The following is a 20,995-nucleotide window of genomic DNA, read 5'->3' as shown; positions in this document are numbered from 1 at the left end:
CGCCGCGTCGTACGAACTTTTCATATGCGCGCATGTACTTTATTGATAACGCTTATCGTGCTCCTTCCACCGCGGATCTCGCTGCTCCGCGACTACGTAAACTTTCCCGAGCGAATGCTCGAAAACGTCCTGGCTTTATTTCCCTCCGTTCGGGGAAGATTCTATTTTCCTCGAGGAGATTTCAGCGAATATGTTTTAAAATTACCCAGACTGGATGGATAGCTTTCTGGACGAGAGATAAAAGAGACTTAGGGGAGGTCAGGGATACGTGAATCGGACAACTTCGACCAAATAAAACGACACGGACACTATTCGTCTCCTTCTCGTTCTCGATATATAGAATTTTTATTCTTCCATCGCCCAGCCGACTCGAGTTTGATTTAAAACCAAAGATCTTGTTACAAGTTGGCAGCCATTAGCTCGCTATTACTCGCATCGAAGGATCCTTCGAACAATCTTTACGACGTATATGTTCCAGTGGATATTTTGATTGCATTTGGCCAAACTACAAATGAGACTTATAGGAACGTATATGAAAAAACAAAAAATGAAAATCATTCGCCCTGGGACAAATTGTCTCATTTTATTCAACTACAGCTTTTGATATATAACCAACCCTAATTTAATACAATAAATTTCTAAAAGAGAAACGAATAGAATACAAACAGAACAAAGTCGGATTGAAAGGACTAAGGAGACAATTTGGTAATTTCAGATTGAAATATCCATTGTTTTTCTTCGACCTGAAGAGACTGTAAGCACAAAACAGAATGTCGCTTGTCAGTTTTACGATATAACAAAGAAATAGAAGAATTACTTAACCACTGTGCATCAAGCAATTCATCGTTACGACGCGTCATGCATAGAGAGCAGAAGAAATCAGTATTCGCGAGATGAATTCCATGCAAAGTTGTGAAAAAGTTTTAAGGTTGACGATAATGAAAAGTTACACCCTCTTTCGAGCTGTGTTTAACGACAAAGTTTTTCCGTAAGAACGACCCCGAACGAGAGCCCGCGGGCCCCTTCTGTCGCATTGGAATATTTTATTTAATGAAGCCCTAATATAAATATCGAAGATTAATCGAGCCATAATGCGCTCGTTCCCGGATGATAAACTACCCTCGTTCCGATAACAGCCGAGTCACTGTCCATCAATATTACGTACATACCCTCTCACCCTCCGAGCAAGTCGAACTCACTTTGCCCTGACAAGAATGAATTTGACGAGGAAAGTAAGTTATCTACTTCCACGTTTCTTCGCGTCCTTTCATCCTCGAATGGAAATTTCTTCTAAACACGATTACGTCAACGAAGCTCATTAACCTGCCTCGATCATTTTTCGATATCGACGAGGGCTTCAATCGGTCGGAAAATGATAACCAGTTATTGCCCCGATACGTTTCTCCCCCCTATTTTAATATTTTCCTCATTAATTTATCTATAGGATTTATTCCAAGTACCTCTGCGTTTCACATTTCGATGGAGTTCTCCTCCGTGACCTTATTTTCAGGGGTTTAAACCTGGAAATGAACCGAGGTTACCTCGCCTGTACTTTTATTTCGTGTCTTCTTTACTGTATATCTACTTTATTTCTCTTCGTGCTCGTTTCATTCCAAACATTTACATTTGCCTGCCATTCCAGAAATTCTATTCCCATTCTACTGCATTTCATATGCTTCAGGACAAGAGTACGTTATTATCACGATAATTTATTTTTGCACTTTTAAATATTCCTCTATGTTTCTTGCACCTATCTTATACCTTCTTCTCGATGTCCTCGTTCTCGACTTTCTGGACCGCGCGTAAACTCTGTATGTTTTCCTACCGTTATAAAAAGTCCTTTTCCTGTTCCATTTCACCAGATATTTCGGAAGTTGTATCCCCGCGGTCGTTTCACGGACGAAAAGAGTACGTTAGACGCGAGTACGCGATACAGGGTTAATGCACGACCCAGCCGTCACGCGCCGATAGCGAAACCATGGAATGACAAAGAAGAAATATCGAAAGAGGGAGGTGTGGGGAGGGGAGGGAGGGAAGGAAGAAAATAAAGTTGCATGGTTCATAAACAATTCCATATGGTCCCGGACGTTCGTCGAGCGGCACTTACGACGGTGATCGCGCTTCTTCCTAGTTTCCTCGATATCGTCTCTACTTTACTCTCTCCATTTCCGGGACCGAGGCTCGCAGCGTTTATGCCTTCGTAGTTTTCCTTTGGTTATGCCTTCGGAATCGTTATATACTTTCGTCTGCGATTACTCCACCCACGGCGCTCGCAGGAAAATCTGACGCAGAAAAAGAAGGACCAATAACCATTACGGGGTCCTAAAAGGTCTAGTTTCGCGGCGAACAGAAGTGTACTTTCCCTGTCGTGGTATCGGCGGAAAATCTTAAGGGTTCGATGTACTTATCCTATGAAAGCATAAGTCTCTCTCGCGGAATTACTGTTCCGGTTGAATTTACAGTCGTTGTTAATAGCAAAACGTTTCTCTTCCATAACGAGAATCGAGTCTTCCTCGGATCTTAATGAAATCAAAATTACGCTCGCGGTAATATCTTTTACAGACGGAATTACAATCAACCCGAAAGGCGCGAAAGAATAAAACCAAACGGAGTATCGTTTCATCGCCTCGCAATCGAAGCGATCGTATGCCTCGTCGAAGCTCCAGCTCGGTCGAACGAACCGACGAAGGCGATTTTACAGCTGAGCTTTTCCCTCCTGGCAGATTGACCATTTGACCATTAATTCCAATCACACACCCCGGTGACTTTTAATTACCAATAAAATCCCCGAACGATGCCTGATGAGGGAAAAATTACCAGAGCACGTTCATCGTTCGTCCTCCCCCCTCGGGTTAGATTGATTCCTCCTTTTTTCCCCCTCTCATCTACTCGTTCTTCCCGGGCATTTTCACCCCCGTGGCATGATCAGAGACTAAACATTCCCGTCGTCGCGACAACACACGACGCGCAGAACTCGCCCGGAACAGCGGAGGATGCCGCTCGCTCGCCCCCGGAAATGAGCAAAGCGAAAAAACGTGTTTGTACCTCGGGCCAAAGTGTCAGGGGCCCTGTGTCGGATGAGCAATTGAATAAAGTGAAGGCGTCAATACGTGACGGCAGTCGGATATGGCTCAGTCGAGGAGAAACCCTCGAGACACTATCGATTCGATTCCGTGTACACAAACTTACTCTGGAACGTGATCGAATGGTTCCAGTTACAGGAATTTTAAAGACTAATTAAATCGCAGTGCTGATATGGAGCATCTTCGGATGCAGTTCTTCGCTATAAAAATGTATTAAAATATGGAGAGTCGTTAGCTTAACAGATACTTTAATTTTAATATTGCAAAGTATCCTAGAGAGGATCTCCCTCGAAATTCAGAGTCAGCGAACAGAATTTTCGTAAAAGAAAATCCAAGGACTACTGACGGTTCGGAGGACATTCGCGAGGATCGATTTGAACGGGTTACCTCGTCTAGAGGAGCCACAGACTATGAAGTGCAATGTATATTTGTGCAGCGGGTAATCTTCGACAGACCACCGTTTCCGTCGTTCTACAACACCGGGACATCCTCCCGACAATGAATCGTACAAATATCATTACGCCCCGAGTACGTTTGCGCTACAAACTGTACAGCTTATTTACACGGTGGCAGTTTTTTTTTTTTCTCGCAACTACCAACGATTCCGGTCTGACACGCCTTGCGACGTTTCCGGTTTCGTTGCTACTGCTGGATGTTATAACGACTCTCGCATGTATATGCAAGCAAACGGCAGCTGTACTTCCTAGACCACGGATGCTCACCGATACTCAAGGTTAATTATAATTACGTTCGAGTTAATCGTAACGAGGTGAAACTCGTTTCCATCGTCTGCCCGTAAATAGCTCGACGAGTAGGGGAACGGCCACACGGACAGCGCCAGCAGAGGCACATAGCATTTCACCGTCGCTGTTCTTTCCCCTCGTGTCACCTGGTTTCGCGAAAAACTAACAGACGCGAGTCGATGTCTTATTCCTCGTTTCTACCTTGATAGAATCGTCGATGCTCCTTGGAACTTGTTTGATTTCGCTTTCTCGTCTCCAGCTTTTCCACGTGAATTTCTTAGTAGACCCTCGTGTCGAGGTTACGTTGTAGTGCTAAATTTTATTGAATAAATTATAACCAAGGAAGCTGCACCCCGGGGTTTCATCCGTGTGGTATACCATTTATTTTATATCGTTCGCGTTCAATAGCGTGTCCGAGTTTTCCGTAACTCGGATGCTTCGATCGTTATTTGTGAGTATCGCGTTGCCACAACTTTATTAACAAACATTAAGATTTCGAACTGCAATCATATTGTTATCAAAATAAAATATTGCCTGTGTAACCGAGGCATAGTGTAGCTTTCTGTTACTGAACAAATTTTAACAATCGATACAGTAGTTCCAGAGATTACCTCCTATATACAAACAAATTTTACCTCTATATAACATTACTATAAATATTGAGATTTCGAACTGCAACCTTATTTTCATCAAAACAAAATATAACCTGTGTTACTGAGGCATAGTGTAGCTTTCCATTACTGAACAAATTTTTTAAATCGGTACAGTAGTTCCAGAGATTACCTCCTACATTTTACCTCTGTATAATTTTATTTATATAATATTAGTATAGATAAAACACGAGCCCACCTAGTTACAATCCCTTATCCCTTGCGAGCTTGAATGAGACACCCTGAGAAATGCTACCAGTGGATATTCAATATCAAATTTGCGACGGAACGGATGAACGATAGCCTCCTGCGTTAACAGAATTTTCACGTGTCATCGGTCAAGTCGACTGTTCGGGGTGCCCAGTCCAGAAGCTCTCCAGACGCGTATCAGTGGGTGTTGGTTCTTTTCTCTCCCCTAACTGGAGACAATTCCCGAAAGTAAATCGTTGAAAATCGCTTCGATGGGACGCCCTCGTATCCGCGGACGTGTCGACGCTCCTTCGAGTTATTTCAATAAAGCAAATGGAATAGGCTTCGCGGAGGTGGCGTATATCTTCCCATGGAACGGCGAGGAGTGCGTCGATCGACGTCGGTGAAGAGGGAACAGCGAGCTATGATGGAGCCGTCACTACATCGTGATCCACGCATCATCAACATTGACGACCTCCGTCCGCTTTTTGGCCCCGACGGACCCTCCCCGTTCACGGGGCCATTGCGCCAGTTTACGAGCCTGCTGGGGATCTGTCTCTCTTTCCGCCCTTCTAGCCGTCGCTGGTGCCGGCGTTATCCGTCGTCTTCGTTCCCGCACCTCCTCGAGAACGTCGAATGCTTTCGGGTACAACCGTGACGTCACCGCCTAAATCACCCTTCACGCCTTGTTAGTCGGTGCCAACGTACCGTTTTACGGTTTCGTCCTGCGCCGCCTGCGAATTGCCAATTGTTAATTAGCATTCTCGCGGAAGAAGGCTGGGTAGGGGTGTCTAGTCGAGGATGCGCGTCGGGAGATTTACGCGGTGGAGTTGACATCAGGACGACCGTACGTCCGCCTTTATTTGCCCTGGGGTACCATCGATGCGTGAAATATGCGTATGGAAGGTACATTAATCGCGTGTAATAAGACTGAAACATCGAGTTACCTTGTTTACTTGTATATTATATCAATGTTGAGTAAGGATAATATTGCAGGTTTTCATAGGTACCTAGGTTCAATACGAAGGCAGTGTAGACAGCAAAGCTTCGATTACTAGCACGGTGTTCCAACCTCTCCGTAACGAACTGTATTCATTCCAAAGAAAAAAATCTTTCTGCGAAGAAGGTCGCTGAATGGTTGATTGCAAACCTGCAACTTGACCTTATTATAGAGGTAAAAATAGCTCGATGATATTTATCGAGTAGATTCTAATACAAAGTATCTCCCGATGGAAGGAATTAACGTTACGTTTATTCAGATAAGACATCTCGAGCGAGTGTGCAATGGCCATTAAACCGTATGTAATAAGCGAATACTTAAAAGAGCGAAGAAGGAGTTATTCCACGGTAAATTAATAATTCATCGACAATTAGAGCTCCGCAGGTGGTCGGTATAAAATGCAAGGCAGCATATGTTTGCCCCGGTGAATCATAGTGGAATTAGCATAACTAACGCTCCACGGGATCATTAGCATATTCGTGTCGATAGGCGTATATGTATAGGGATCTCGCATGTCAGCCGCACGTCGTGTACTTCTGCCGGCGCCCCGAAATGATCATACCCAGGAAACATCTTTTTTCCTGCATTTACCACGGCCACTTTGCATCTAATTTCCTGCTCAACCACCTCGTGTGCTCGCTCGTCAAGTTCGACATCGTTTTCGTTGCCGTGTCTTTTCACGCGTCGTGATTACGTCGATCCAGTCGATACGGTAAATGCCCTTTCAGTCGAAACTAGACTTTGACAACCTGAACGACGGGTAACTCATTCAATTTTGTACATCGATTGTACATGAATTAAAAAAACGAGGCGTCAACTTGTTTGCGATGAAAGAACATCTCTTGAATTTTCTTGAGGAATTACCTGATAACGAGTTACGTTACACATTTTATGCGATTCACAATCTCTAGAAAGTTGTACGACTCTGCGACTAAATTATCGCAGGTACCAATTTAATTTCACTGTAACTTTGAAATATACCGTATAGAACCAGAAACCGTACGTTACATACCAATATTGCCTTGTTTGCGTTACATTTATTCGATGCTAAATAAAATTTGCAACAACCTGGAGGGCATTGCGGTATCGCGAAACGCGGATAGGGTCAAATTGTTTGAGCGGTAAAAACAAACAGAGAAGAGAGAGCGCGGTAACAAACGGCTGTAATCTACTCCTCTTTTTTCGTCGTTCGATTTACCGTGTAACGTCATCAAGCCCCCGGCACACACGCGAACTGGTTGCCAGGATTCCGGGCGAGCGAGTCGACGAGTTTACCATCGGGCGCGGATGTTTTAGTAAAGTAGTAAATCGGCGTAGCCATCGAATCGAACCGACCAGGATTTAATTACCAAATTCTGAATATCGGCACGTCGGCCAGCCGGACGCCGGCGTAGATCCCGCGGGGCATAGCCGTCCGAACGACCGAACAATCGGGCTTTAATCGTTCTCTTGACGCTGTCGATTTCGCGGAACGCGGAACGCGCGAGAGGAATGACTGCGAGCTATGCGCGAGAGACGCGATCGCTGAACCCCGCGGAACGTCGACCAGACGAACGTGCGTGCATTTCGGAGAAGCCGCTGCCGGGCTACCGATCCATAGGACAGAGTGCATGCGTAATTAATGAAACCAATAAAGCCGTTCGTACCCGTGGAAATTCGTTAAATTTAATTGGACGCAAGTAATCGCGCGACGCCGCGCCGTGACGCTCGAAAGAAAGGGTCGGTTCTGAACGCGCGTGGACAAGGGAGGAACGCGCTCGGGAAAATTTGATGGCCGAATCGAAATCGAACGAGCAAACTAATTCCGTGATTTTCTCATCGATCAGTTCTCAGACCTTCCGACTACTTCTGACCGTTACCAAATTTCACGATTTTCTGGTAAACCAAAACACAACTACACTCAGACACGTGAAACGAAAGGAATCGTTCGACGAAGTAGTAAAAAAAAAAATCATTGTGCCGTTCGTGGACTCGCTACGACAAAGATCGAGCTACGCACGTGGAATTCGAAGATCGTTAAAGGTGGTAGCGAAGAGGTCGTAGCCACGGGAACTATTCCAGGAAATAAAGTGGCAAGGAAACGTGGACATTTCTCCCGGAACGATCACTCTTATCGTTCGATATCGACTCGATGGAAACACTCGGGAAAGGGCGATGAGAAAAACGTGCTCGTTGGTAGACGATCTCATGATCACCTACGAAGAACTTTTGTTTATCAGAAACCTGGACAATATGTAACAGATTGGCAATGATAAAAAATGCAAACAAGAGAAATGCTTTTAATGTATACATAACGCAATTGATGTGTACAATACATCGACATTTGTTTATCGTACGTAATCAAAAACTTTAACATAGACTTAATTATCTGTACGTTACTCGGATCGTGCGTCGATGAAAAAGAAGCGTAACGTTATACTCTGGTGCGCGTTATTGATTAATCGTCGAATTATGAGTGTATACGGTGATCCCATTAAATTAAATTGGCATCGCGGTGACGATGGTAATCCAAGCGTGGAATATCCGGGCGTTGGGACGATAACGCGATTCCGCGGTATGAATCCAACGTTCGCGAGAGAGCAGCGCGCGTATCGGTGATCGTAAATTTTTGAATTAATGCCGCATTAAGGACACCGCGCGCTATATCGATCGAGAACTCTCGCGTGGAACCGAATGGACGAACGCGTGTGCGTCGGCATTAATCTGCTTCCCGGGTAACAACGTTTTACGCCGAGCGGGCCTCGCCAGGAACGAGGATCGTCGTGCTCAGAATCGTTTGGAATTCACTCGACACTGAAATATCGCATTTCCAACTAAATCTGGCCGAATCTAATTTTACGGGGCCCATGTGCATTAGCGGATTAATGCACTCTATTCCTGGTGGACCAAGTGATGAGGTGTATTTGCATGGCATTATACTTGTGTCCTTCCACTTCCTCCACCCCATATCCAGCTCTTCAATCCCATCTCTAATTAAACGTGTAGCACCATTATCTGTCCTCTTGCGCACGTGATAATCATATTACTATCCTATCAACGTTATTGCCATTCCTGGCCGCATACCACGATCACACTATTTGAAGTGCTTAGACTAGTACCCGATCGATCAACCCCTAAGAGGTTCGAATTTACCCTCCCGCGGTATCGCCCTGGGCTTTGAAGAGGCGAAACGGGAGCGAGATGTTTGGGAGTGGATCGGATAATGGCCGAGCCGCCCTCTCGACACCGAATATCCTATTAAACCGAGAACGATATTTACCCGATCCCGCTCGTATTTCTTTTCTCGCCGTTGAAACGGCGAGCCGCGTTCCTCCTTCGTCGGGCAAACAAAACGTAAATAAATAACGACAACAGCAGGGGCCAGCGAACTCGCGTTCGCCAAGTTCTCGCGGAACTTTTCGCGAAGCTGGCGCGCGAAAAGCTATCGCGGCCGATCCCGGGAAAGGAACGGCCAGGGAACGCCAGATACGCCCGTATAACTTCCGAGTAATCTCGCGTTGTCGGGCGCGGGACGATAAATTCGCGAGGGAGAAAGAAGAAAGTCCGGAAGTCGGGCACCGGTGCGCCTGGAAACTCCGTCGTTTGATCGTCAGCAGTTAGAACCAACCCGAGGGAACCAAATAATCGGGACAGACGTAATTCTTCGAACAATATGAATCGGCGCCTGCACTGTGGCAACCCGCGCTCCAGCGCGGTCTACACACGCGATATGCAAATCCGTGGGTAAACGCAACCCGCGCGCAACGTGAATCACGCGCGCTGCTCTTTTCCTAAAAAGGTCCTTTTAATTAAAGAACGAGACAGAGATATTATAACCCATTCGTAGGATCACTTGAAAGCAATCGACATACATTTATCGAACACCAAGTAACTGTAGTCACGCGAGGGATATTAAAATTCATCTATGGATCATCAAACTTGAAATTATTTTCTGTTACAGATATGATTTAATAAAATAAAATTTTTAAATGCTTCCTGAGACAATCTAGTATTCTATATTTGAGCTTTGTGCGCCCAGGTTCGATACTCTTGTTTACCTTGCAGGTGATGACAGATATTAGGTTGTCCCGAAAGTTTCTTTCGCTACTTACATTCCGGCTGTTTCGTGTGGCAGTGTTTGTATAAATAGACTACCTTATCTCTTAGAATAACCTTGATGTCGTAACAGTAATCGAGCAAGATGGATAGAACCCATTAATGTAACGCAAAACATGATACAGTCTGTACGTATTACTCAGTAATAAAACGAAAGAAATTTTTGGGACAACCTAATAATTCCACCCCCTATCTGCGTCCCCGTGGGATCGTGAATTGGAATTGTTATTGTAATTGTTTCCGTGCATCGTTCAGCGCCGGTGTTCCTCCATTTAATTAGGAACGTGCCACCTTTATGACTGGACGCTCTATCGATTTCTCCTCGGTTAGTCGCGTATCGGATACTGGGAAAATGGCACAGTTGCTCGCAACAGTGAATCCGCGACAAATTAATCGGGCAAGTAACCAATGCACGGCTAATGCGGGCTGAGCGCCAAATGCTGTTTCTAACATAATCGAATTTGCAGCTTGTCTCGCATGCATCGGATGCAACGGGAACTCACCTATACGTGTCAGCAGCGAATGGCCGACTATACTAATCAAATAATTCATTTCCGCAATCTCGTATCGCTGACAATAACGATTCCAGTTACGGCAGCCGCCGGGATTATTCAAGAATAATTTAATCTTTCAGTGGGCAGATGTCCATTGAACAGAGTTCGACGTTACGATACTTACGCATCGCTATAAATCGATGGTGCACATCATTTACATCTCGCGGTATTAATAAATCATGATAAAAATTGTTTAAAATAAAGATTTTATAGACATAAACAGAATTTCTGATTTGTCAAGCCAATTCAGTATTATATTTGGCAAGTTCCTAACGTAGAGTCGGTCTAACAAATTCTTCGCACACCTCGTACAAATTTATTATTGTAACATAACTTCTGTTTTCGCTTGAGAACACTTTTCAAAACATTCAACTGTACGAAAATGAAATAAAAACAAATCGTCCTTCGTTATCCTCTTCAAATGAACTTGGATAAGTGTTTTTGTAAATAACATCTTCCATACTTCCATCATCGGTAAACAACGCGAACGATTTAACGTGAAATCTGCGTCATTAACGCGTCCTAGAAAACTTTCGAACAACGTGTAATGAACTCGTATTTTGTAAAGTTGAACAACAGGCCGCGCTCATACGGCTGAAAGTATTTTGTACATCAGTTATTGCGGGCTTTTAAACTTTTTTCATTTTTAGGGATAAAGCATAGTTTGCTCCGAGCTTTAAGAACAATCTGCATCGTTTTCAAAGGATAACGCTGTTTAATTGGCGAATAGGAAACAATGGTTCACGTGCGCTCGTTAAGTGGTGACATTATTCGCAATTTTTTATCACAGACAAAAAATAATTGACATGAATTCGGATTGTATAAATCATTTTTATTTTGGTAATAAACATGAACGTATCCGTGATACCTGAATGTAATATGAAATTAATTAAATTATGCTCAAGTAAATATTTCGTTAGTGTAAATATTTATGAAACTGAAATACACGAGATAAAAAAATGTATTAAATGTTGTCGTTTTGTAACAGTATACTTCTTCATATGGATTTTCTATTACAGTGGCGACATCACGTTGCTCTCTGTAAGACTTGCTCTCAACTGCGATGGTGGTGTAATGGTCAGCATAGTTGCCTTCCAAGCAGTTGATCCGGGTTCGATTCCCGGCCTTCGCAGGATTTGTTTTTGTTTATGTAACACTTGCCTTTAATACTCGAATAATCAATATGATTCTTGTCTATATCTACAGAGATAGTAAATCTCAGCTGCGATGGTGGTGTAATGGTCAGCATAGTTGCCTTCCAAGCAGTTGATCCGGGTTCGATTCCCGGCCATCGCAGTGGATTTATTTTTGCTTTTTTATTAAATTTATTTTTCGATGATATCCACTGTAATTTTCTTTTAAAATACATTATATTTAAAAATATATTATCAGTATATAAATTATTGTTGATTAAGTATTTTAAAAATAAAAAAAAAAAAGATTTCCGATACCGGGAATCGAACCCGAGCCTCCTGGGTGAGAGCCAGGTATCCTAGCCACTAGACCATATCGGATTTGCTTACAATATAAGTCTGCTTACAAGTATACATAGTCACATTTGGTAAAATCCTTAAAATTATAAAATATATAATTATTTTATAATTATTCTGTTTAAAATAATCTGTTGTTCTTTGGAAGGATGTTTCAATTCTCATTCTGTATTCCTCGTTCCATAAGTTTTCTTTGTTTTCCATTTATTATATACCCACTTTTTTTGATAACATTTATCGATGTTATTCTCCAATGATTTCCCTTATCATGTTTCTGTATAACTTTGTAATATGCTATTGATTTAGAAAATGTGTTTTTTAAAAATCCGAGGGTAACCTGCGCCGTATGATATCGACGACCAATCAGAAACAACGAAGTTCTTAAGCAAAGCTGGCAGCAGTGAGCACACGGCGTTGTTTGACTCATGCATGCTGTACGTACTGTGTCAGTTCAGTCAGTTTACTTCTTGGTTGTGAGGTGATGTGATATAGTTGAATGGTGTACCAATTAATCAGCTTTTCAAACAAAGGCCTCGTAAAACGTAGACGTAGTTCAATACGTTCAATAACCAGCTTCGATAAAGTAAGAACCATATTCAATACTATTCAATAAATTTTTCAAATAACCGTGAGACCTATAATCGAACTTCGACCAAAGTCATTGACCGCAGTATTCGTTTACTTTTTAAACTTGATCTTGAGGACATTTACAAATATAGTATATAAGTTGTCTCGATTATACATTTCAAAAAGTGGAAGTTATAATTTGGGTTCCAGGAAAATCGAATAAAAATATATTTGTTTATAATTGGCGTTTTATAGTAACGTTTCTTTCATTGAAAATTATATTCGAGAATATATTTGCACGTGTTTATTAAAAGTAACATTCCAGGTTAACATATTGCTCCTTTTTTTTACGATTTTCATTCAATATTTGCAAAATGAAATAGAAGCATAGCTAAAACTTGTGTTAATTTTTGTCAAGGTTTTATCAACATGAAATCCTTGGATTTCTATATTTGGATAAGAGAAGGAGTATTCCTTATATTTAGACAGTATTTTAGAACTTTTAGAGTGCAATCAAAAATCTTTCTTCACAGATAACCTTATTTGTAAAATAATTCAAAGAGTATGATATGAGACGTATTTAAACAATACAATAATGGACAGATTGCATCAAAATATTCTTAAAATTCTGCGAAATAATATAGTCGCAGATATGGATGTATATAACGGTATCATTAGTCCGCTAAAATCAGATTACATATTAAAAGACGACCACATCAAACAGATACAGGCTGGTCAGTCCAAAGAAGAAAGGGCTAAAATTTTATTGGATATACTTCCAAGGTATAACTTTGAGCATATATAAAGACGATGCATTCTACTGGCACTGAGTTAAGCAAAAGGTTAGGTAAAATCTGCAACAATTATGTCTCAAACAATATTATATTGAATATTTTAGTCGAGGTCGATTTGCATTTGAAAGTTTTCGTGAGGCTTTACGTCATCATTACGATTGGCTTAGCAAGGAAATGGACATACTCGAGGAAAGTGGAAAAACTGTGAATGATGTACAACATGTTACTACACCCATCCTTCCTCCAATTTCACCACTGACTGTGATCAGAGAACGAAAGGTGTGAAATGTACAAAACAATAAAATATTAAACATAAATTATTACAATTTTCTGAATATTCCAATTGAATCATAGTACAGATAACATACTACTATTTAATATTTTCTAACTTTTAAGGAAGCATGTAATAACTAATGTTGATTAATCAATATTATTTATTTTATATGCATGCTTGTGGAAACAAATCGTGTAAATTTAAAAAGATGTTGGTAAATGTTCTGTTATACTAATTAACCCCCATTAATGTATAAGTTCTGCATAAAATAAGATTAATATTTCATGACTGCAGATGATAGAATTAAAATATTATTTGGAACAATTACAACCAAATGGATATGTTGTACTTCATGGAATGAAAGGATTTGGTAAATCGTGTTTAACAGCTAGCACACTGAAGGATACAAAATTTGTAAGAAGTTCGTTTTATGTAAGTTTTACAAATGAAATGTATGTTTATATAAGAAACTGAGTGACAATATGAAAGTCTTGTTCCATTCTTTCAGAGTGAAATATATTGGATTAAATTTGGATATGAACGACCAATTAATGAGGAAATATTTATCCAATTAAACAGGCTTTATCATCTTGTTAAGAATTTAGAATTGTCATCAGAATCGTCAATGCCAGAGACATCAACAGATTCATTAATTTATTTCTTGAAATATTATTTTAACAAAGAAAAGCATTCCCATGCTTTGTTAATTTTAGATGATGTTTGTGATAGTAAAATAATTGATGCATTTGATTTTGAATGCAAAACATTAGTAATCACTGCTAATCTCGATGTTGTACAAGGCAAAAGATTTTCTAAATTTGAGGTAAAATATTTGTAGTATTTATATTCTTCATTCTATATTCTAAAGAAAGAAAATCGTTTTCGTAGTTGATCGACGGCTTCACCGAAGCGGAAACTTTAGGTCTTTTTGCTAAAGTGTTAGATACAAAAGAGGATAAACTTCCATTTGAAGCAAAACGAATTCATGATGAATGTAAAGGAATGCCCTTATTAATAGCTATGTTTGCCGCCCAATTCGAAGAATTTAAACATGACATGAAATTGCGCCCACATAGATGGAGATATTATTTGAATTCATTAAGAAATAAAGACGAGAAAAATCGGTAATATTATCAACATATAACGAAGTATTAATTCTAACTAAAAATATTTTAATATGACTTTGTATAATGTATACATTCTATTTCAGTGTAATTAAAATATTTTTGGAGAAACAAGAAGCAATTTTTAATATGTGTATAAAGGAACTACCAGATGAAATGAGAAAACGTTACGAAGAATTAGTTATTTTTAGGGAAGATGTTAATATAACACCACAGGTAAACCTATAAATAGCCTGTAAAATCCTACAGTTTATTTAACGAATCTTTATATTTTATTAATTTTATAGACTTTGGAGATTCTTTGGGAGGGAGCTCCATTTGAAGTTGAGGAAATGATGCTAGACTTTTGCCATAAATCTCTTGCAGCTAAGCAATGGAACAATGAATTGCATAGCTATATCTATGGTGTTCACGATTTATTACTTTGTCACCTTCGAAAAAAATTTTCACAAGCTGAATTAGTAGAAATGCACAAATCGTTAATCGAAAAGTATCGTAAATACTGTAATGGTGATTTTTCAAAATTACCCGCCGACAATTATAGTTACTCGTATATCGGATATCACTTGGAGCAGGCGCAATTATATGATGAATTTCCTAATATATACTTCAATTTTGATTTCATCCAAGCAACAATAATTCATAGTGGATTAAGTAATTTGTTGATAGATCTGGATAATTATAAAAAATATATTACAAAAAAAGATCCAATATTGGAAGCAAATATGATCGATTTAGAAAGATTTTTAGAAGAACAAGCAAGTATCATAGTGAAACACAGGCGCAAGAACTGCCTAGATATAGTTCAAATCGCTATGAATCATCCTTATGAAGGCTATGTCAAAGATACTGCCATGAAACTAGCAAGTGAAAGATCTAAAAGTTTATACGTATTTCATAACAAAAAATTGGGACAGATGGATATGCCATGGAGTGAGGAAATATCAACAGAAATTCGTACGTCGTGTTTTACGTACGATCCAAACTTAATTCTAATCGGGAATGGAGCGGGTGAAATACTTTTGTGGGATAGTTTCTACAAAAGACAAAAAGTTTTCAGTGGTCACGATAAAAGTTGCAGCATAAAGAAGATTGTCATGTCTTCGGAAGGCGATTGTTTTTTGTCGCTAGATGATCACGGTATAGTAAAACTTTTTAAACTTTCCGACGATGAAAATTATGAGCAAAATCATATTCCATTAAGTCCACGGCAAAAACAATCTTTTTGGAGTGGAATATTTACTAGCCAGATTCCGCACGACGATAGCTCAATAGTGTTTTCTGTTAATGGCGAAATTATACTAGATATGACATTTGCACATGACAATAAATATATAGCAGCTTCTACAAATAGAGGGACAATAAAAATTTGGGATCGATATGGAGAAGTGTTATCAGAACATCATCATAATCCACAAGATAACAGTTGTCTTAAGAATGTAGCATTTTCAATGGAAAGTAACTTGCTCCACATAATGGATGAAACACATGGTGTTTTAATATCGTATTGCAGATGTGGCACAAAATATGAATATCTATCGCAATACAATCTAAATTTGCTAAAAACGAAAATTATATTTTTCCGTATTGTCCCGGAACAGAATAATTCCTTATTTATTGTTACCGAAGATACAGCCGTATATATAAAATGGTTCAGACGATACAATGACCACATGCACAATTATGAAAGACAAATAAGAGCAAGTATTGAAAATAAAAAAATCGTTTATGTTTGCGCTACCTTAACATACGATGGTCAATATTTGGTTCTGGCTGATTCGAGCGGTTTTATAAATATATTAAATGCAAATACCGGAACACAACCAATAGCCATTTATAAGTGTCGTATTTCTTCTTTGGATACATATTGGTTAAAAGAAGAAGGATACCATATTATTTGTGGTTCCGAAAATCAATTGCTTCACAAATGGAAATTTCCAGTAGTAGGGGTCTGTAAATCGATAAGAAAACCTTTATTTGATGCGGCGGTCCAACAGTTTGGTCAACCGGATACCGTTGTTACGGAAACTCCTTCAAATACTATCGTCGCATTACTTGGCGACGAAGTAATAGCAGAATCTAAACCGATCGACGGAAAAATATGTAACTTAATTCTTTCATTGGATAGAAAGAAAATAATTTTTGTTACGAATAAACACGTTGTTACTTTATTTGATATAGAGAAAAAGGAAGCCATACCTATACTGAACGTTTTACAAAACATAGAATTTATAAAATGTATAAACATACAAAACAGTAACATAATTGTTTGTAGAGAGACAAACGATAATTTAAGGGTAAGTTCATACAAATTGATTGTATCGTTATTTATAACACTTTAATAATATTTCTTTAACACCTATTTCATCACTTGCAGGTCTGGCAAAATAAAGAACTAACATACTTAGTTCAAAATGCCGGATATATTATTTCAATTCATGAGATAAATGAAAGATGTATACTGACAGTAACACGAAACGGTATAATAACACTTTGGAATATCAATAATACGAATTGGGTACGACGAGACAGCGTAACCAATGGTGGTTCGGACATCATCACTACTTTTAGTTGCTTGAGTTGTAGAAAAATTATTCTAGCCGTATTAAATGACGCGGGAGATGTAGTTTTATACAAACTACAAGAAGATACGATAACGTTACCAGCGTGTATAAAAATTACTGAATATTTCAGAACGAGATATACACAAAAACTGACGTGTTGTGAAATCTCACAAAAAGAACAATATGTAGCTATTGGCTTTGAAAACGGAGATATTTCCGTAAGTACACGGTATAAATTTATCGTTTCTATAACTATGTTGAAACTATCAATAGAATTCATACCATCGTATACTTTCAGATTATTGATATATCAATACGAGAAGAAATACATAAATTATGTTTTCATACAACGGCTGTTACTCAACTATATTGGGCTCCTTCCATAATCGACGTCCCTGTTTTACTTTCCGTAAATTCAGATGAAGTAGTGTGGTGGAATATTGCGTTGACTATCCGCACGCATAAGCAACAAAAAAGGCTCAGAAGCAAAATTAAGCATAGTATTAGTTCTCCTGCTGTCTGTCAAAGTGCAAATGTTGGCTTACATATGTCTACTAGCTGCAGTGTAGACTCAAATATGTACAGTATGCAACCTCAAGTGGAGGATAATACTACTATGAATGGTGTCCATAAACTAAGTAAGTATTGGAAATTTATCGAAGGTAAAAATCCACAACAGCCAGCATTATTAGCTGTTGTCGAATTACCTTCGAATTTTCTTGCAAAAATATGCATATCTACCGATTTTACAAAGTTTGTTACAGTTGATATATATGGATCCATTAGCACATTCACATTATGTGGATATAATTAACCATGACTACTGTAATTAAAGATTCCTATAATGAATATTTTAAAGTTTGTTATTGTAAAGGTGCAATAACTGTAAACATTATCAAAAATATGAAATGTTTTTTATACAATTTTTACTTGTGATTAATTAGAATAACAAGTTGATACTTGTAAATGGTAGATATGGTTATTATATCAAAGTGAAATATTTCATGAATAGGGAAGTACAATATAGATAATATTAGATAGGTTGATGGTTTATACCAATTAAGTTTTAAGATAAGTGAATTTGCATACAACTTATATTGACTGATGCTCAAGACTATGAGAAATACGTAAACTTATTTACAGTAATCCTATCTCTACTGCCACTTGCATTTACAAGAAAATTAATGGATCTCTTACTTTTACACATCTTTACATGTGTAAAAGAACAATCACAATTGCATTTTTGACTGTTTTTTTTTATACTGTACTTTTAAAATCATAAGATTCTCTCGAACATTTTGCAAACCGTTCATCCTACACGTTTCAAAATATTTGTGCTATTGAATAATATTTCTCATTATGGCGCATCGCCAAATGAAATTCGCGCATTTTATTCTACTTAATGTTTATACGGAAGTTCTTTTTTTACTTACATCGAATAATCATACTTATATTACGATTTGTGTGTGTATACATTACAAATTTATTTCGTAAGTCTTATTGCAATATAAAATAAATATAATTGTAAATACCAAATGGATAAGATATATTTAAATCGTATAACGTTGAAATTTTATTTCATTTCGATTTAGTGCTATCCGATAAAAAAAAATTCATACATAAGTATGATTATTAACATAGAAGAGATGTTTTCCTTCAGATAGGTAATATGTCTTCAACAAAAAAATTGTTTAAAAGTAGATTTTTCTTATTTGATGAAAAAAAAGAATTATATATTTAGAGTAAATTAAAAAAAAATTTCAGTGAATTTTAAAATGTTTATTAATTGTTTATATCTGATAAATTGTGAAAAACGTTCATATCTTTAAATTTCGTTTGTTTTCAAATTATATAATATTTTCTATTTTTAATTTGAACTACGTGCCTTAAGTGTATGATACACATGTTTAAAGGGGAGTAAACACAAGTGTTCATAAATTGTACGGAATGTTTAATATATCTGTATATTCTAATTGTAAATTTACCTGCCAATTTATGACATTACTCCCTTCAGGATACATTTATATTACATATATATTTTATATGCTACATATAAAAACTCAAATAAATCCTAAAAATATTTGGCACGTACGTGCATAGTCGGATCGATCAAAATTTAGTATGGAATATATTTATTATTTCCTCCGTAATCGAACAACTTTTTGATAAGTTATTTTTATACAGTATCCTTTATTTCAGTGCCTCGATTTTCTCAACTTTACTGAACTATTCGATCTCATATTACTGTACTATTAGGTCATCTTATAAATTCGTGTCGATTTTTGCATCAATATTTTAAATATACTAAATTAAAAGACATCCAGAAAATTTCTTATCGTTTCAGTAAAAGTTTTTTACTATTCAACGATCTTACGATCGATAGCATTTTCTTAAAACCAATCTCGAACAGCAGTGCATTTATCTCTTATTGCTGTGTCTAAAAAGGTAAACTATCGCGAATGCATTAGACACGAAATTTTTGGTTGACCTAATATTAGTTAATGTTCCAACATTAAAGATAAGAATATCTAGTATAAGAGAACAGTGGTATGTAACAGATGATGTATATGTATGCAATTATTTTATACAAATTATGTTATAGAATATTACATGTTTATTCGCATGTATTCTATGCGTGCAATCGACCGTGATCACGTATACATCGAAATGTTTATCAATATTGTGATATCGGAATACATACGACCATGTGTATTCCTTAAACGAAGTGCAGTTTACGGGAAATGCGAACAATAGTGACGCCCGCCAGCGGCGGCAACCATGTTTGTTCTGTAAACATGAAAAGTTTGCATTCTCTCGTCAAGCTCAATTTTTTATACCACTTATTGTATTACTTTCGAACCTATGTATTTTAGTTGATGCTACAAAAAGTGTATGTATTTTAACTCAAATAAAACTATGTAAATACATCCTCGCTTTCCGTGTTCCCACGAGATCAACGGACCCGTCGCAGGAAGTACGTTTATGGACTATATCGCAATGTATAATAGCTACACGTGGCTAACGTATTAATAGGGAACGAAGAGACTGACGTATGTACGACTTGGCACTAAACGAAGTGTCCAATTTTATCCTCTAGGCCAATGTCGGTTTACGTATTCTAGCATGTATATCGATAGTATTATTATCAGAGAAACTTAGATCGACTTCATTGGCATACCTGAAGAGTTTCTTGTATCGAAATGTTACGCGTCGATGGAATGACGCTTGAAAAAGAATCGCAAGGTGAAACGGGAATGTAAACTCATTTCACAAACTAGGAAAGGACAACTGGCTTTCAAAAAAGGACAAGTATGTCACGACGAACAGATACAAACGTTAATCTTCTAAAATAGTTAATTTTATTCCTCACCTATTATTCGATGAAAAATGTTGCTTATCCCCGCGCGCGCGTGTCGGTGTATCAATGACGAATAACAAACATAGCTCGTCTACGGTTGAATCAAAGGCTGAGATAATTTATAAAACAGTGCTGTAGTCGATACTATCTTTACGTTGCGATTTTCAAATATAATCTTATCTATCTTCCCATATCGCGATATATCGGATAGAACGTCAGGAATGTAGCCGTATGAAAAATGTAATTTGGTGATAGCGGAGATAACATCGATACGATTTTATAAATATGTACATTTTATAGCGTCAGTAGGATTATCTCCTCACAGACACGTGGTTATATCGTTTACAATCAGCAGTCGTTGAACGCCATAAATAATTATGTAGTAATTACTGGTGGATAATGGGTTGGTCCATGAATTCTTTATTTTGAAAGCTCTAAATTATATATGATAACAATTTCATGATATACAGGGTGTCCCAAAACTCGGGGAGGAGCCGGAAATGGGGGGTA

General features: G+C 38.2%; 2 protein-coding genes and 3 non-coding genes across 6 annotated transcripts in view; 3 read left to right on the top strand and 2 right to left on the bottom strand.

Moving 5' to 3' along the window:
• The window catches only part of LOC128887947 (uncharacterized), a 478,906-nt gene that overhangs the window by 427,345 nt on the left and 30,566 nt on the right, over positions 1-20,995 (bottom strand). The gene's annotated exons all lie outside the window — the stretch shown is intronic.
• On the top strand, positions 11,258-20,052 carry LOC128887929 (apoptotic protease-activating factor 1). 2 transcript variants are annotated; one of them, XM_054144432.1, is made up of 10 exons: positions 11,258-12,387; positions 12,905-13,154; positions 13,270-13,444; positions 13,734-13,871; positions 13,948-14,262; positions 14,328-14,563; positions 14,650-14,779; positions 14,851-16,860; positions 16,941-17,345; positions 17,426-20,052. In XM_054144432.1, the coding sequence occupies exons 2-10, from the start codon at positions 12,967-12,969 to the stop codon at positions 17,939-17,941; spliced, it is 4,113 nt and encodes a 1,370-aa protein (XP_054000407.1). In that variant the 5' UTR covers positions 11,258-12,387; positions 12,905-12,966; the 3' UTR covers positions 17,942-20,052. The 2 variants fall into 2 exon arrangements, with proteins under 2 accessions (XP_054000407.1, XP_054000408.1); XM_054144433.1 differs by lacking the exons at positions 11,258-12,387; positions 12,905-13,154 and having other exon boundaries at positions 13,305-13,653.
• Trnag-ucc (transfer RNA glycine (anticodon UCC)) lies at positions 11,375-11,446 on the top strand. The gene has a single exon. It is a non-coding gene; the product is annotated as a tRNA-Gly (tRNA).
• On the top strand, positions 11,539-11,610 carry Trnag-ucc (transfer RNA glycine (anticodon UCC)). Its single transcript has one exon. It is a non-coding gene; the product is annotated as a tRNA-Gly (tRNA).
• Trnae-cuc (transfer RNA glutamic acid (anticodon CUC)) lies at positions 11,757-11,828 on the bottom strand. Its single transcript has one exon. It is a non-coding gene; the product is annotated as a tRNA-Glu (tRNA).

This window comes from Hylaeus anthracinus, unplaced genomic scaffold (assembly GCF_026225885.1).
Source record: "Hylaeus anthracinus isolate JK02 unplaced genomic scaffold, UHH_iyHylAnth1.0_haploid 11989, whole genome shotgun sequence".
NCBI lineage: Eukaryota > Metazoa > Arthropoda > Insecta > Hymenoptera > Colletidae > Hylaeus > Hylaeus anthracinus.
Note: the sequence above shows the minus strand (reverse complement) of the source record. Positions and strands in the feature narration are given on the sequence as shown.

Coding starts and splice junctions, on each gene's coding strand:
- LOC128887929 (XM_054144432.1), top strand. CDS start 12,967: ATGGACAGATTGCATCAAAATATTCTTAAAATTCTGCGAAATAATATA. Junction 13,872..13,947: donor TTGTAAGAAGTTCGTTTTAT/GTAAGTTTTACA, acceptor CCATTCTTTCAG/AGTGAAATATATTGGATTAA. Junction 17,346..17,425: donor TTGAAAACGGAGATATTTCC/GTAAGTACACGG, acceptor GTATACTTTCAG/ATTATTGATATATCAATACG.